Source organism: Cygnus atratus, chromosome 5 (genome assembly GCF_013377495.2).
Source record: "Cygnus atratus isolate AKBS03 ecotype Queensland, Australia chromosome 5, CAtr_DNAZoo_HiC_assembly, whole genome shotgun sequence".
NCBI lineage: Eukaryota > Metazoa > Chordata > Aves > Anseriformes > Anatidae > Cygnus > Cygnus atratus.
Window position 1 is genome coordinate 10,925,233 of NC_066366.1, and position 18,050 is coordinate 10,943,282.

Consider the following 18,050-nt stretch of genomic DNA (forward strand, 5'->3'; position numbering starts at 1 on the left):
TGAAATAAGTCTGAGGGTTAGTTTTCTTTAATCAGCATATGAAACAGAATTCAGGAAATCACCTACTATTGGATAGTCTACTTTTTTTCATGGTAGTTGCCATAAAATAACTATTTTAAAGCCAAAATCTAAATAAATTAAGGGGGTGCAGGCAGTAACAGTAGTTGGTTGAAGATTGATGATTTTACAGAAAGATTTAAAGCTCACCAGGTGTGCACAGCTGGGTTTCCCTGAAATGTTCTGAAGGGCTTTGGAACTCTACACCTATTCAAGCGTGATAAATTCCTGTTCGCTTTAAAGCACTCATGCTCAAAAAATTTTTGGTGGCGTTCTTCTTCCCTCCTCCCAAAAAAAAGATTCTAGACGAGTAACATTTCAGCACATTCATTCATGAGTGTATCTATATAAAGATCAACTACCCAGCTGCATGCTTTGAGGGAGATTTCATTTAAAATGTCTCTCCTTAAATCAGGTTAATGAGAGATGTTTTCTTCACCAAAAAAACAATAAACCAAAATGTAGAAGTTCGACTTTTGCTCTATCCTTCCCTCAGTTTTCTCTCTTTTCTCATATTGAGTCTTTTGGCTTTCTTGTCAAGATGTGATGTATGCACACAGCATTTTGACTGATGATGGACGGGATCATCATTTAACAATTTACCAGCCTTAGAGTTCTAAAACACAATTTGCTGTAGTCACCAGAAACTCATTCAGTTAGGCTCAAGAGTCTGGAGAAGCTTTAAAAAATTCATGGGGGATTATCTTCTGATACTAACATTTCATCACTATTATTTGACTGGAAACTATTGCTATTCTTTTCACCTTTCCATGGGAAAACAAGTGATGGGCAAAACTTCAAGTTTGGACACTTACTCAGATGCATTTGAACTGAAATCAGGCTGGAAGTTTTGTATGTTATTTACGAGGTTGTAAGGCAGTCTGATAATTACACGTGTCACAATACAACCTCTTACATCTTTCTGTATTTATTTATCCTGTTCAAATGCAGAAGATACTGATAAAGTTAACACAAAATCCGTTTTACAAAGTTTCCCAAGCACATTCTAAATGTAAGTGTAGATTCAAAACAGCACAGTAAGACCATTTTAACTTTATTTCATAGGTAGCCAAACTGAAACATCAACGTTGTCTGTGACCTTCCCGTGAATGTAAAGTTAGCTAAGCAACAGCAAAGTCCTGGCTTTAAAATGGAGACATATGATTTGGCCGTATAGATTCATCTATATAATAGCTGGTTGCTACCAAAAGGAGCAAATTTGCTTCTCACTCTTCCTTGCCTAGCCTGCTCCTGGCTGTGCTGCTGTCATGCCCCCATGCTTACACCAGCTCTAACACTCATCTGTGTCTGATCAGTCCGCCGAGCTGATCCAGCTCAGCAACCCGGGATAAAAAAACCTGTTCACATTTCTTTCAAATTATTTTTCACCTAATTTAGCATGTTGAATTGGCTCAGTAGAATTGTCTGATGAGTAGCAGAACCAGTGTGAGAGAAGGACCGGGCACAGGAGGTCCAGAAGCAAAGAGGAGCAGGTCATTTCCATTCATCAGAAACAAGCTGTTAGGTGAGTTTGGCTGTATCGCTATACCATGATGTTTGATTTCCAGTAAATCTTTACCTTTAGCTGAATTTGTCAGCTTAAATTGGAAAATCATCACTGCAGCTTAGCACAATATGCGCTGCCTTTAGCCGACAGGAAAAAAACAAAATCCCAGACTTGGCCTGGTTTGTTTCATTAACAGCTAGAGATCCAATTAGTTCTGCACTCCAAGGTTACCCAGGTTATAAATACTCTTCATACTCAATATGTTTTACTCAGAGAGCTCCCCAGTGAAATATGAAACAACACTACAGTAAAGAAACAATGATTTTTAGCTTATTGGATACTCATGGAAAGGTACTGTGTCAGTCAATACTAAGTCAGCTTACCTATCTTTAATTCCCTGAATATATGAATTCAACTTTTCTGTCTTTTGCCTGTAGTCTCCTTAGGGCACACAACATGTAAAATAAACAGTAGTTGAAATGTTTGTTCTTTGCTCGTTGTTTTGCCACTATGACAGCGTTAAGGATTTTAACAAATAAACTTGGCCGTTCTGGGAGATAAAATAAATAATGCTCGGGAGTAGGACCAACCAGTGGCAACAGACCAGTCCAGAACTACAAGACAATCCTGCCTGGCCCACTGTGTCTTCTGCTGTGGCCTCATGGTGAACAGCTGGTTTTAGCATTACACGCAACTGAACAGCTGTCAAACTCTTGCAGTGCTTACACAGATTTGCAGATCCTCATTCAGAGAAACCAAACAGGATGGGACGGTGTAGGGTATATTTTGCCATTGTTTGTTTCTGGAAAGTGGCTGGAGATGTCCTGTAAAGCTAGCACCGAAAACATTGCACCTGTCCAAAACATAGTATTTCTCTTTTCCTCTACCAGTGCAGCAGGATGCCTGCCAGTACATTTTCCACTAAATAAATAATAACAATAATATTAAAAAACTCTTACAGAGAATTGGAATGGGAGGCTCTCAACAATGGTGTTGAAGTAGTAGAGTTATGGTGCGGTAACTTTGGTGATGAAGGTAATGAAGAATCAGTCATCTCCTCAATATCTGAATGAGAAGATGCTGACTTGGGAGATTTCTTTTTACCAAAAGCTTGCTTGAAGGAGCTGCGTAACTGAAAAAACAAGACCACAACAGTAGGCATATCATGAAGAATTCATCCAGACAAAAAAGCCACAGAGGAAAACTCTAACATGCAAATATTTCAAACAACAAAGCCATACTGACATAGATTTTAACAGAGGTAAAAGAGAATCAAAAAGCTTTTTTTTCTGCAACCATTATATGAGATTAATAAGGTCAATAAGACTGGATATCAGTGCTTCCTATTTTTAATATTTTACAGCAAATTCTGTTCAGTGAAACGAGCTTTACATCAACACTGTAATGACTTGTAGCTATAATATAACATGGCTCAGACAAGGTTAATGATGCTGGAATGGTTAGTCATGTAAATGGATGGGTTAGCTTTGTATCTCATAGTTTAAAGTAGGTCTTCCTTACCTCATTGACCTGCCGGAAGAAGCGCAAGCAAAAGGAAGTGGGGGGAAGGAAAAAAGACATGTTTTAACAGATAAAGCCAGCGATAAGGAAAGCTCTGGATTTCTAAGACAAACATGACCAATTATCAATAAAGACCAAGAGTTACTTCAAAACTAGAACCTGTATTTTCTAAAAACAGGTGCTTCAAACAACATACAGTCATTTTTGTGTTACTTGAGGGAGACACCAGATCCAAACCTCTTAACTACTTAAATTATATTTTCTCCTTGGCTCAGATGCAATGTTTTGGCTAACAGCCACATTAATATTATGTTTTTCCTTGCAGGAACAGGTATTTCACCAGGATAAAATACTGAATCATCTCTACACACCTGCAACTATATATATATATTTATTTTTTATTTTTTTTAATGTGCCTGCCATTTGCCAAAAAACTCATAGAATGAATATTAATGTGGCTGAACTGATGTTATGCTGAATTTACAGTTCAACACCAGTTAACACAGTCCTGCTTAATATGAGATGAAAGTTATTTTTATACTAGACAAAGATTCCTATGTTGAGAAATGTTGCAAATCTGTTTTTTCAGCCCTGTGTGGACAGCTGCATTGTTTCTACATATAACAAAAGGTCTTTGGCTGAGAACTTCATCAGTATTTGTGAAATTAACAATGTGCAAGTCAGACTACTATTTTCTCATCAAATTACTGATTTAACTTCCCATCTTCATTTTACAGCAATGATATACTCATATTTAATACCAAGGTTAAGATATTGTCCTGTCTTCTGTTTATAATAAGGAAATGTTTCCTCAACGTTCTTTAAAGATAGCCGTGTGATGAATGAGAAACTTAGGCTGATGTAGAATGGTATCTACTACAGTACAATAACAAAGAATAGAAGCTAAAGCAAAAAATTCAAAGTGTTTATCTTAACTAAGGCGTAACCATTATAAAAGATTTGTGTAACAAAAATGAAAAGAGTTGCTAGCAATTCACAAGGTGCAGCAATTTACCCCGTCTAACTACTGTAAAACCCCACACAAGAGCGATGTGGAGATGACATTGTTTCCGATTAACTAATGATTTTAGGAGCAGAAAAGCAATACTACCGTTACGAAGGAGCTAGCAAAATATCCAAATGAAACCACCTTGACAAAAGAGAAATAAAACCAAGAACCTGCTCAAAAAGCCATTTCTTACAGTCCAGGGAGTTTCATAAATGTTTCTGAGGGGATATTGTGCAAATAAAAATCAAGACTTTACCAGCTCAAAACACATTTTGTAGCTATACAGAAAAGCTCCCAAAAGATCCAGGGAAATTTAAATTCCGTGGTAAGGAAGGGGTGGATTGCTTTACTGGGTACAATGTAGGATCTAGGGACTTCAGTCCAAACTACAGTCAGACTAGGTCACTAAGGCAGTTATGGTCTAATTCAAAATGGAGTTTTATATATTGTACCTTTCCTCCAGTACACGGTACCTTGTATACAGTACATGATGAGCAAAGAAGGAAAAATGGGAAATGAAAGGTAAGTGTTGCAAAATCTTGAAGAATAAATGTTTATGACAATAAATTTTTTAAGTTTTTTTTTTTTTTTTCCTGTGGAACTCCATGGTAATGTTCCGAACAGAGCTCTTAAAGTGTTTAACATGTTCACTTAAAAGAAGAGAGCCCTATGAGGCAAAAAGAAAAAAGAAAAAAAAAATCTCTCATTTTTGTAATCGTGGATTTGTTTACTTTAATGACATTTATGGATTTGTTTTACTTTAATGACAAATGTAGAGTTTTCCCTGAGGGGCTGGACACCATATAATTTTTACCCAGAATTGATCTTTGACAGATATTTCTACTATAGGACTGTCCTTTTGGCTGTTAACATAAGATTCAATCCTACACAGAGCCTACACAAGCACATACATCACTTATGACTCAATTAACTCTTCAAAAGAGTATTTACACAGGATTTAAACAGTGCCTAGTTCTTGTGCTGACCTGTTACATGAGGCATGGGGAGGAAGGAGGAGCTGAGCAGCTACATTTCACCATGCGTGTTCTGACAGTTTTACATAAAACCTCACGCAATCCGTTAAAATGCACTCACCCAGTTCTTCCTCTTCTTTTTCTTTGAATCACTCTCTATGTTGCTTCCCACACTGGAGTGACTGGTAGCACTGTTAATGCTAGAGACACTATCCGAAGAGTGCTGCCTTCGGATCCGCAGGTCTGTGGGTTGAGCAGCTCCAGTTCCTGAATATTAATTGAGGTGGTGTCAAATTTGGTATTCTGTATTAATCATTCAATCCCAAATGAACAGTGTTGGAAAAAAAAACACACAATCACTTACCCCAACTGATGCACTGCTTGTTTCAAAGCAGTGCGCCTAATACTTATTTCTTGTGAGGAGATTAAAATCTCAGACCCAGACCATTCAACAGGAGTTACTCATGACAAGACTGCATTCAAACTTCAGATTGGAAATTACAGAGAACACCAAAGAAAATAAAGCCAAGTGCTTGACAGCTCTGAAAAGGGGGGTCTTTGCTCCCTGATGCTTCACATCAGTGTCTAAGATGGGTAAAATACTAAGCGATTATAGTAAATTCATTGAGCTCACACTCAAGTTCTAACACGTTCATTTATTTCTGTAGAATTTACCACACTATTTACACAGAAACCCACTCCAAATCCCCACATTATACCAACTCAAGTAGCTAGAGCATGGTCATGAGACAAAGTTGATCTCTGACAGAGTTGCACGAGATATTACCAAGAGGACGCAAGTCCCAAGAGCACTTCACAGTTGTGAAATGCATTGCTTGTTTCTCACCTTTGCAGTTGAGCTCAGGTGTGTTGATGACTCCATTAATGGCAGCCTGGGCAGCAGCATTTTGCTTCTTCAGCAGTTCAATAGTCTTCCTTAACTCATTCAGTTCGGAGTCCTTAAATAAGAAAAAAATGATGATACATCCAAAAAAGCTAGTGTTATCAAGCTGCATTTGGTAACATTACTTCTCGGTCTGAGCATTGGGAGTTGACAGAAAATTTATGGAATATATATCTACAAGAAAATGTAAATGAGGTTCAGTATGCCTGGGGAAATGCATCCTGAATAGTCTGCAAAATAGCGTGATTATTGCAATACAAGGAAATGTGCATGCTCGTAGTAGACAAGCAATATATATTCAAGCACACTGTCCAAAAAAAACTATGTTGTCCGTCTTGCAATGATTTTTTTTAGTGTTTCATCTGGACACACAGGTGTGAATGCATTGGGAAGAATTTTATTACAAAAATATGCAATACTGAAGACTTGTATCCAAAGGAAGAAGTTATAGGAATAACTGGATCAGTTGTCACAACATCCCAGTAGGAAAAACAAGTATCTTAGTCAAAAAATTTACTATAATTTATCCCTTCACCACAATTGAGGAAATTAAGGCATACAGTGTATGTGACTTACTTCCACACCACAGAAGGAGGAAGAGCAACAATGCTGCAAACAGAACTGAAGGCTTCTGTAATGACAGTGCCCTTCCAAGGTCTTCAACAGTTAATTAGTCTAAACCACATACGCATTTACCTTTTGTGAATGAAAAGTTAAACCTCCCTATAAATCTGTCAGATAAAGCACAACGGTGACTTAATCCTTAAAAGCCATCTCAGGTCTGCACATCTGGGATACACATCTTTATAAGTGCACCTTCCACAAATACTTCTCCAACTTACCTTTTGTTCAGCTGTCATGGTTAGGCTCTGCAGTCTGATCGTCATGTTTCCCAGACTCTGCTCAAATGCTGCCACAAGGTGTGCCTGAAAATTAAACGAGACAGAAGTTATTTTGTTCTCTCCTCAAACAAGAATATTTATGCGGGTATTTAAATGCAGCACTACCGTATTTCGTTGTTTGTTGTGTCGATGATTCAGAGAAAATAACAGTGATTCAGAAAGGTCAAAGGACTTGAGCATGCATTGTGAAAACGTTTACAAACAAATTACCAGGAACAACTTAGTTGTGGAAAATTAGAAATGCTGAAGGTAACAGACCAATGTCAAGATTTTAGAAAACGACAGGCCATTTGTGCAGAACTCCTACTAGCAGCACACCATGAAGTCGTGCAGTTGTAGGCTATAAACCACGCTGCCATGCTTGGCAGCAGCTGCTACCAAACACTTTAGAGGACATAGCAGTAGGAGTAGCACCATGACTTGGCACATCAGTACGGTATCTCCTGAAGGTGGGTTTTCTGGCAGGTGTTACCCCCAGCTTTGATGCATAAAATTGCATGGAACCTTTCCAATCTGCAAAGGACATCCTCTCACCTAACTATATAGGGAATGGCACCACCTTCCACAGAGCCATTCCAGGCTTATCATCAGCACACAGCTGACTTATCCCACATAATTGTTCTCACATTCACATTGAAAACAAACACAAACACTACAATAATACAGGGACATGCATCTTTCGTTCCCCTCAGCCCCTATGAAAATAAGCAGATCTCAGACCGTGAGAAAATAGCAAAAAGTAAGTTAAAACCTTACTTTGAAAATGTAAAGGTTTATTTAAAAAACAAGCTGAAAGGTTTTTGGGGGGCAGGGAAGCAGTGAAGAGGGAAAAGCCAAACTGATATTCAGTAACATTCAGCAATACTTTGCAGAAGTTTTTTTTGTTTTGTTTTGTTTAAAAAAAAAAAAAAAGGACCACATGGATTAATAGTGGGATACAAACCCAGGTTTTGAACCTAGCTTATGAAAAAAATACCCTTCTGAATCCAAATCAAGCTCCTTGAAATTATTGCTTTGTGGAAATTTTCAGTGAGCTACAGAAAACAGTTACTTTCACATACTAGTTAGAGCGAAACCTTTTCACAAAGTCTTGTCCCAAACAGCCTGAGAATAACATCGAAGGCTACAGTGTGCATATAGCAGAACTCAGAAAATATCTGATACATTAAATAGAGAGGTCAATTCAAAATGCCTAAATTAAAAGCCTTTTTTTTAGTTATTATTATTTCATTTTTAAAGAAATCTTGTGTAAAGTAAATGTCTGTAAAGCATGGTCTTCATAATCAGCATTTATTTGTCTAAAATTCATTGGGATGAGACCTGGCCTTTTACGTGGAAAAACTGTATGTTCTGTAAAGAGAGGTGGCTAGAGACTGAAACATATTAGCAGAACAGTTACAGCAACATCTCTGCAGAAAGCTGCAGCTGATTTATGGACAAATAAAGGGTATGCTGAGTTCTATGAAGTTCAAGTAGCATAAATGGAAAAAAAATTGCAAAGCGAATGCAGCTAAAATGGAATATTTTCAAAATAATAAATGATGCCGACTTTTTGCAAAACAAACAAAATGTACAGCAACAACACACGTAAAATCTACTATCTGCAAAGATGGTGCCTGGTAGTAACCATGCACAAATTCTTGGGCAAATTAATGGCAATTGGGATAGGCACACAGAAGAAGAGTCACTACACAGACACCATTCCCTCTGCTCTTTCCCTAAGCACATGCTACTCGCTGCTCTTGCAGAGGCTACTAACTCCTGTGTTGAATAACAGCCTGCTGAATCTCAACACTCTACGAAGAAGAATGCAACAAAATTAAGCCAGAGCTAGATGAGTTGCATAGCTGAGAAGTTATTTGTATGAAGGATGAAAGCTGGGTTATTTAATCATGTGATAAAAAAAAGTATGCAAGTGAATCTGGTTTTACTTTCTCACATGTAAAAAAATGTTTCTGGATGAAAAACAACTAATGTACTCAATCCCTTTTGTATTCAGGAAGCAAACATAAGAACTTAGATTTTGGAAGATTTTTTAATTTCTTTTCTTCTTGGGTCAGAGACTGAAAGGTTACATGCAGTCAAAGCACTTTTATTTGACTTCTATACTAACTGTATTCTTGATTTTCCATTTCTATTTTGCAAGCTGGATGCAGCACTGTGATGCCTGCAGTAAACACTACAGTACATTTCCCCTTGAATCTTTCTTATGGTAGGTGCTATTGATCAGATGAAAGCTGTCCTTTACTGCATCAAGTTTAGTATTGTACTTATTCAAAGAGCTGCTGGACAAGAATGTTCTCTTCAGGAACATGTGCTCTTATGTTTTTCTGTTCCCACAAATGAGGATGTCAGTGTGACCCAGTCTGATCACTGTTCATCTGTAGCTTATTTATTCTAGAATGCGTATTTTCCTAGCAAGCTAGTGTCTTTCACTTCTCTTATCTGTGTCTACAGAACAGAACATACAGATAAACTTCCTCAGAGTCACACACAGTGTTGCCTCAACACCCTGGCTTCAAGATCTTTTTTTTCCAAGTGTCTTACATTACTTAAACGTCAAATTCCTCAGCAGAAACAAGCAGTATTGCCCACACTGACAAAAATCAGGATATGTTCACTCTTTAGAAACTGTAAATAAATTCTCAGAGTCCCTTCTGCCTCTGTTACCTATGATTACACCATTAGCCAACTTCTTTACGCAACAGGAAAACTTCATGTTTTTTAATCCAAGTTTCTACCAATTTTTATTCCTACCAATTAGAACCACCATTTGTACCTCACCACACCCAAATATCAGAATAAGACACTATTTATAATGTAAATAAATAAATAAATAAATAAAGAGCTGGTCTTCAATGATTCTGATAAAAACATCTTCAGATCTTGACAATGTTTTTATCAGATGTTTTAAGCACAATGAATATTATAATTCTGTATTTAAAGGAAGGCATAAGATAATTCAGTAGGACAGAGGATGTTATTTTTGGAAAGGTTCCACATGCATGTAGTTTTTTTTTTAAACATATAGGTAATGTGAAGTGAATGTTATACAGATGAAATCTTTTTGTTACTTAGAAGACCTGTGGTGGTAATTGGTGCATTAAATGCATTACCTGTTAGAATTTGTTCTCTGAGTTGTACTCACATTGGCAGTCAACTGTGTTGTCAGAGCTGAAACTTTTTCTTGGGATGCATCCAATTCTCTTCGTAGCTTGCGGATCTATATATTTTAAGAGATTATTTTACTGCACTATAATATGGAGAAATAAAACAGCAAGACAGAAAATGCAGAGTGTCCTGACAGAACATTTATGCCTGTCAAACACAGTGTGCTCTTACCTCTGACTGGCATTTCTCTTCAGGCTATAAAATAAAACCAGAAAAAATGTATGAGGATATTACAACATAACCATCATGACAACCTGTGCTGTCTAGGGACTGTGGTGATGAAAAACTGAGGACTCATAACTAGTTATCTGAGTATGCAAAGGGGATGTACTGACCATCCCTTCTGGTCTGCATGATAAAATTGTGGCTACTGTGGCTTGTTTCTAACCAAAGTTACCAGCAAATGGAAGAAAGTTGGACACTCCACTATCCTTATGTAAACATGTCCAGTACGAGCCACCATGAAAATTATACCCATCAAACCACACTATTAAGAGCCACTTACGCTTGGACAGCAAGCACATAAATGAGAAACTTAAGGCAGTAGCTGCTGACTACTCTCCTTGTGGCTCATGTCTACGAACAACAGCCCAGAGGAAAGGTCTGTTTTCCACCCTTCCAATGTGTTTTCTGTTTTGGCTTCATACAGACCTTGATTGAGGCAAGGTTAACAATGGAAGGCAGTATTTTCAACTTATTATCAAGGTCTTAAGGCCACGTTACACATGTAGCCTGCTAACAGTGGGGAACAGATACGTGAAAACACTACGCTGCCTTGACAACTTGATAAACAATTATACATATTGTTCCAAGAGCAAGTCTTTCTGTGTACTCGTGTCACACATCCTTGTTTTAGCTGTGGATGTGTGGTAAGTGTGAAGTTGCATCATACTTGCATAACAATTTGAAATTAAAGATTCTGTTCAATTCACACATATTTCAGAAGTAATTGTTATTCGCCCTTTCTTTTCTTAAAAAGGTGATGCTTTTAGAAACCTCCAAAATTCCGATTACAGCATGCCAGGAACGCATGATCCAGTTTTAAACTAGCTAGTTTGGGATTAAACGAGCCACTAGGATTTAATCATCAGTGCTGAATACCAGCACGTGTAGGCTGGAAGCTGCTTGTGCCCCCAGGTCACTGCAATTAACGCCCCAACTAGCCAGATATAAATTAGGCAAGACAGGGTCTACGTGTTGCAGCCTCACTTTCCCATTAAAGTACAGGTATAGTCTTAGGAAGTCTTCCATGCTTTAAATGGAAGATCCTTTGTGAGAATATTAGAAGAAAATAAGCCAATGCAACATGCATTTTAAAAAAATCTGTATTTCCAAACTTCAGTAAGTTTTATTTCAGGATCAGATAACCTAAGTAAATACATACTTCTGAAGAAAATATTACTAGCATAGTGAGCAAATGCTTCCTTACAGTTATTAAAATCTACATTATTGAAAACTTATTCAAGCTTCTTTAATAGCAAATACTTAATACAAGGCTAGAATGACTTGATACAGCAAATTTGGGGTGCTTTAAGTATTGCAGTTCACATCTCCTCAGACTTGAGGAAGTCCTTAACAGTGAAACCTGTTTAGCAGAGTTGTAAAACACTGACTCAAACAAAAAGTTGCTGCTTTTAAGCCATTAATATCTCTGTTTAATAAGAATACGTCTAAGTATCAACAGGCATCTTTATGAACACAAACATTTCTTTCAGGGAAAGCTTTCAGAACACAAATGAACATGAAAATTAACAGTGCTTTTGTTCCTCCTCCTTGAATGGCAAAAATAATTAGCACAATAAGACCAGTCAATTCAATAACTTTGACTAATAAAGTAAAATCATTCATTTCATTATACTCACTGTTGAATAAATAGATGATGTACTGGACACCAAAGAGAGAGACGAACCATGCACTAGAGGAAAGAAAATTAACAAACTGAACATAAATACTGTAACCACATAAAGCAAATTTCGTCGATCATCTATTGTCAGCTACGTGCCTGATGAGGAAATACTTTCATAAAGTTCATCATCCATCATAAACTTCATTATGTTATTGCACAAATAACGTTCAGCTGGAAGAATACTTGGCCACAGAGCACAATCCATAAACTCTGATTTGGTAAAGCTGTTTTAACAATTTAATATTACAAATTTTGGGGGGACAACAAGGTGTCCCAACGAGGAACAGCAAGATTAAAAAGAAAAGTTTCAATGAAGATTTGTTTAGAAATAAATATTTCTTTGGACAGACGTATCTTACAACTCAGGATAAAAAAAGGAACAAATTAACTGCAATGCAGGAGAGGTTTCAAAGTTAAGTCTAACTACTTCATCTTCAGTTTTAGATGAGATCAACGGGGAGTTATTTTCTTTATGCAGTCAAATCACAGACCAAGAGAGAACTCTGATGCCCAGCTCCACTATGCACCAAGATGAACTCCAGAAGATTTGGAGCACCCAGGTCAGAAAGTACTGTTTAATCTGGGGACTCTGAATTGTCCTCTCAAATAACTATATCTTCCTTCCACCTCTATGACAGAACTGCATCATGGGTGTCAATGATCTGAATACTTCCTATTCCTGCAGACTGTCTTTAAGGCAATGACATTTCTTTAACAAGGCGATTTCTTTCTCTCGTAGCAAAATTACCTGAGTGAAAACATGGCTGCAAAACATTTTCTGAAAAAGAACCAAGTCCAAGCACTTTTTGCATTTAAATATGCATTCAGTAAAAGATATCTGCATGTATTGATTGTTCAGGTTGTTACCATCGCAGTGTGTTAGGATCTACATGTAACATCATCTTTTTTTTTTATGCTATTAAAAGAAACAACTACCTGAAGCTATTATTTCTGTTCCTGAAACATGCACAAATAACTTTTCTTATTTTTAGAAACAAAATACTTAACTTTCATTCAAACTCTAGATAACTTCATACTAATCATATGAAATCCTGTTAATCATTTTTTCTTTCATCTAAATACTCCAGCCAAAAAATGTTTAGAAAAGTTGCCATTGTGTTTTAATTACCTACTGAAATTCTCCTACATTCAAAATAAATGGGTTCTGTTTTCCCATTCACATTATATCCTAAGGCAAGGCTGGAAAGAGAAGTAAACAAAGTCTAAGTTGTCTTCTGGCGGAATTTAAGACAATTTATAAAAACCCACAATAAAGTAAAAAAAACTCACACCCATTTGCTTTTTCTGGTTAATAATGTTTTCAATTAAAATGATCTTTAGAGCGAGATGCTAAGTACTGTGCTGTATTAAGAACATAAAAATAACCAGAATGAATCAGGCCCAAGGTCTGTTTAATCAAATATTCAATCTCTGGCTGCAGTACATTCTCACAGCGAATGTTTGGGGAAAGAAATTTAAGAACAAGGCAGATACTTGGTGATTTTCCCCAGGTACACCTTTGTATCTTCTGGGAATCAACAGAGATGGAAATTCCTGAGACAGAAACTGTACTCAAACCATTATTTTTCATAGTTCCCGTGACCTAGCATTAACTTCCTTAATTACTTCTGAATCCACCAACACATTTTTGTCTGTAACAAAAAAAAATTTCTTTGGTTTATAAATATATTCTTATAATATATTAATATATTAGTTATTAATATTAATATATTAGTTGTTTTGGCCTGCTGCTGAATCAGTCAGTAAGTTCCTTGAGTGTCTCTGGACCTTGGTGGAACAAGAAGTAATGGATAACTGTCGTCTTCATTAATGCACTACATTATACATTATCACCTCCTTCAGTCATCTTTTTCAGAGATGAAGATTTCTCACTTTTTCTAACTCTCTTCCTACTATAGATGTTATGCATTTAAGATCTCCACATCACTTTTGTTTTTACCTTCATTTTATCTTTAGCATCGCTTTGTTTAAAAAATGAAATGCCCAGGGCACAGACAATATTGCACAAGGCCAACAAAGGTCTCACACAGACAATGTATTATTATTTGGCTACGTCTCTCTATGCTATTCCTTTAGCAGTTTTTACTAAAAATAAAAAAATAAAAGATAAGAGACGTATTTAAGAAAGTGACCGTAACAACTGCTCAGACAAGAAGCTGATCTCTGTACAAAGGAATGGGGGACAAACATATTTAAGTTCACACCCACTGGAATTTTTAAGATCACATGGGGACTTCAAAGGAAAAAAGAAGTAACAGTACAAAAAAACTTCAAACTCTGGGAATCATATTGCCTTGTAAAACACCACCACTGCATCATTTGAATGTGCATATAAATTGAGATTTCTAGTTTCAAGGAGAGCTAAAGAGTTAATATTTTTGTGCAATTTCTTGTTAAAGTACCTGCAGATGGCTACTTTAAGGCTATTTAATTAGGAGCCTGAAGGCAGCTATGCTCTTGATGTGAATCCTGTTTTCTGCAGTTAACGTGCATCTGCATGTAGACTACAAACCCAAATTGTTTTGGAACTATTATTTCAAAGCACTATAAATGCATATGCAAGCACGTATCATTTTTTCATGTTAGCAAAGAAATAGTCTAGTCATGATCAACTGTCCAAAGAGTAGAAAAAACAACAGATGTTTCAGTCAGCAGCACAAAAAGGAATCAGCATTTTTATCTCAACAAAAATGAATTCAATTCCTCTTCTGTCTAGGAGGCTGAAGCATCAGGGCCAAACCAACAGCAACACAGCTCCTGGGGAGGAATTATTGCTACAGAAGCAGGGAAATGGAAGAGCCAAGAGACCAGTTAAGTTTTAGGCTGTTTTTCTCTGAAGTTCTGGATATTTTGGAGGCTGTTCCTGCTGGCATCTCCCCAGTGCTGAAATCCTGCAAGAAGTAGAATTACTGCAAGACTCGTCACATTTCCACTTAAGCACTGTGCTATAAGAGAATGTGACAGAACTTCACGCTATTTATTTTTTTATTTTATTTTAAGAATAAATTCTGGGCCTGCTTAACTTAACAAGAATCAAATGTCTTATAGTAGGTTGGTAAGCTTTACTTAAGACCTGGATTTATACTTTATTGACGCTGGCATATTGGTATAAAATTAATTTGTCCATTAACCATATTTAATTTCTATAATACTTTTTCATCTCAAGGCATGCGCACACTCTGTGAAGGTGAATTACATTCACAGTTTTGAAAGCACAGGTTAACTCATGTGCCATATTCAGAACTGCTTGCTAACTTATAACTTGTCATTCCCTGAGAAATAAGCAGGAGCTACAGGGCTATCCCTGCCTTCAGTAAGACTAAAGAATTTTAATAAAATGAATAAAAAGCACTCTGCAGAACATTTGGCTTCACTAATGCTTCCCTTTTCCTTTTTTACATGGTCCCTCCTTCAAACATGTAATACTTCTTAAATATTCATTCAACCCAGCCTCTTTCCTGGACAAGAATTTCTGAATTACAAAATATAGTTTATCCTCCCATACACCAAAATGCATTAGCTGCAATTGTAGGCACACTTAAAATAATAAAAGACCAAGGTTACAAATTTTTGATGATGTCTTCAATAAAACTTGAATAAGTTTTACTGTAGTAGCTCTTTCCATAAATCACCTAAATATAACACAGATGCACTGATCTACATTCATTCAACAATTATATTAAGTTGCTCTTTAGTAAGAGAAGAACTGCTCATCACAGAACGGAATTCAATTGACTATCAGGCAATCTTTGACCATTTCAGATCATCTAGCTTTCTGAGAGCATGACACAAAGGTCAATTCCTGCAGTGACATGTTTACAGGGTTATTCTTCTCTTTTTCAAACCTTAAGGAAGACCCTCAACCACAGGCCCCTAAAACACAATTAAATGTAATGGAGTTACAGTTCATCTGAATTCAGTCATGAATTAGCCCTGGTTCTTTCCGAAGTCATATCCATTACACATTTTCTATCCCTTCCAATGGCAGGAAACTGACGGAATAACCAGTATCTGCAGGAAGGCACCTGGTGGCTCTTAAAAACTCCTGCAAGCACCAAAGCATGGCGCCCGTGCACGCCTAGCTCTAAGGGGTGGCAACAGCAGGGCACTGTATTCATAGCGCTTAAAGTACAGAGCTTCAGCAGTGGACGAAGCAAGCCAGTGAAGACCGATGTGAGCTGTATCAACAAAGCACCTGACACTCAACAAAACTCCCAATCCTTGACAGAAAGGAGATTTAAGACTTGAAAAGCTAATCCTGTCACCTTCCTGTGAACCACTCCCAGAACCTGCCCCATGCTTGACTTCTCAAAGCGCATCATGTGTTTTGTGGCATGCAACCATATGGAGGTTTTGATGTGCACTCATAGCTCAGGTAGGCTGGCTACTCCTCGTACAACCATAGGGTTGCTTGATCAGTAACAACTAAACAAAATATTAATTTACAAGTAAATTAATTTTTCTTCTTGTATTTACTTGAGTTTATTTCCTCAAATATGCATGAATGCTTATTTGAAATGAGGCTGAGGAAGAAAAAAGAAGAGCTTAAACGTTTTGAAGAACTACTCAGGGCCCTTCTGTGAAAGCTGTGCAGATACGAACCCATGGCATTCAGCAGAAATAACAAGGAAAGACATGTAGAATACAGATAACTGAAAATTAAACGGGATAGAAACAACAGTCTGACTAATGTCAATTACTTATACACTACAAACACAAATATGGAGGCCCAGGTCAGGTGAATATTCCTATTCAAGAAAACACTTTAATATGCTAACTCTAAGCATAACTTGAGCCATTTTGGTATCACTAAAAATGAAGCAAAGGATGCGTATAAATCACATGGTACAGGTACAAGACTCATAAGCTATGTCCAGCCAGAAGGACTGAGCGAACGCCTTCAGAATACAGATCACTAGGATTAGTTTTATACACCACTGAGAACGCTACACAAAGAAGTGTGGTCTAAAATGACCGTGATGCTGAACGGAAAAACACATTTACACTTGGTTTATGTGAGAATGCCATCTTCTGATCATTTCCAGCACCACATCCTTTACTGACCTTCTTCAAAGCCATCACGGAACGAGCCAGACCGGCTCATTGTTCTGCTTTTCTCATCCAGGGACATTGAGCTGTTCCTGAAGCGTGTGTCACTATAGGGGTCATAAGGACCATCTGCATTGGAAAGGCTGTGTGTCCGTAGCATGGTTGGATTTGAAAGGCTCATCTGGGCTGCAGTGGTTGGGCTTGCTATAAAGAATAGAATAAACACCAAGTTATTTGTGTGACCGCAAATTTTCATGCCTGATGTTCACGCAACTACAAAAAAAACCAAACTTCTTTATTCTGAGACACAAATTTTTGTTGTCATTCTCTCTAGACATCATTATGTTTCTAATTGCAGTGGATTCAAGTAAAAGACATGCAGATCTAGTTAATAAATAGGAAAACTCAAGTAAATAAGGTCATTTTAAACACTGGGTACTAAGTTTATGCTTCTACAGACAAGCGCAGTCAACTCAGCAACACTGTGTAGGCATGAATTAATTATTTCTCACATAATTTGGAACAGTCCTTCCTCAAAAAGGAGTAAAATGCCCAGAGGAATTTAAACTAATATTTTGCCTACGTAAATCAGGCCTGATGAACCATCTTCTTCAAATTCCCAGAAAATTACATTTTTATCTGTATTTAAGAGAAGTTAGAAATTTTCAGACCTTTAGTTTTCTAATAGTTGCATATTTCAGAATTGTTTCTTTCCACTGTGAGCTCCTAAGAATTGCAAGTAGTACACAGGCATGCATACTTGTAGAATTTGCAGATTAAAAGATGCCATACAAATATCACTTTTGCCTCAAAAGCCAACAGTCTCACAGCCAGTGTTTGGAGTACTAAACTTCAACTCCAATTTTCACATTTTTAAAGCAACTGTTGTGCTAAATTATAACTGTTATTTACTAAGAACTGATTAGTTTGTGGAAAAATGAAAAAAACAAAACTGCTGTTCATCTGGCAAGTTCCTCTGGGTGTCCTGTCATTGCCTGTTTCCATATACACCATCAACTGAACTGGTAC

The 18,050-nt window shown here is 37.1% G+C and overlaps 1 protein-coding gene across 1 annotated transcript in view; it reads right to left on the bottom strand.

The window, feature by feature from the left end:
* NAV2 (neuron navigator 2) overlaps positions 1 to 18,050 on the bottom strand; it is a 233,111-nt gene that overhangs the window by 17,425 nt on the left and 197,636 nt on the right. The window contains exons 18-25 of the mRNA XM_050711116.1: positions 17,037 to 17,225; positions 11,908 to 11,960; positions 10,217 to 10,240; positions 10,023 to 10,097; positions 6,815 to 6,898; positions 5,916 to 6,027; positions 5,190 to 5,335; positions 2,524 to 2,696 (exon numbers count right to left, since the gene is read on the bottom strand). Of these exons, the coding sequence (XP_050567073.1) occupies positions 2,524 to 2,696; positions 5,190 to 5,335; positions 5,916 to 6,027; positions 6,815 to 6,898; positions 10,023 to 10,097; positions 10,217 to 10,240; positions 11,908 to 11,960; positions 17,037 to 17,225 (856 nt within the window). The remainder of the gene's footprint in view (positions 1 to 2,523; positions 2,697 to 5,189; positions 5,336 to 5,915; positions 6,028 to 6,814; positions 6,899 to 10,022; positions 10,098 to 10,216; positions 10,241 to 11,907; positions 11,961 to 17,036; positions 17,226 to 18,050) is intronic.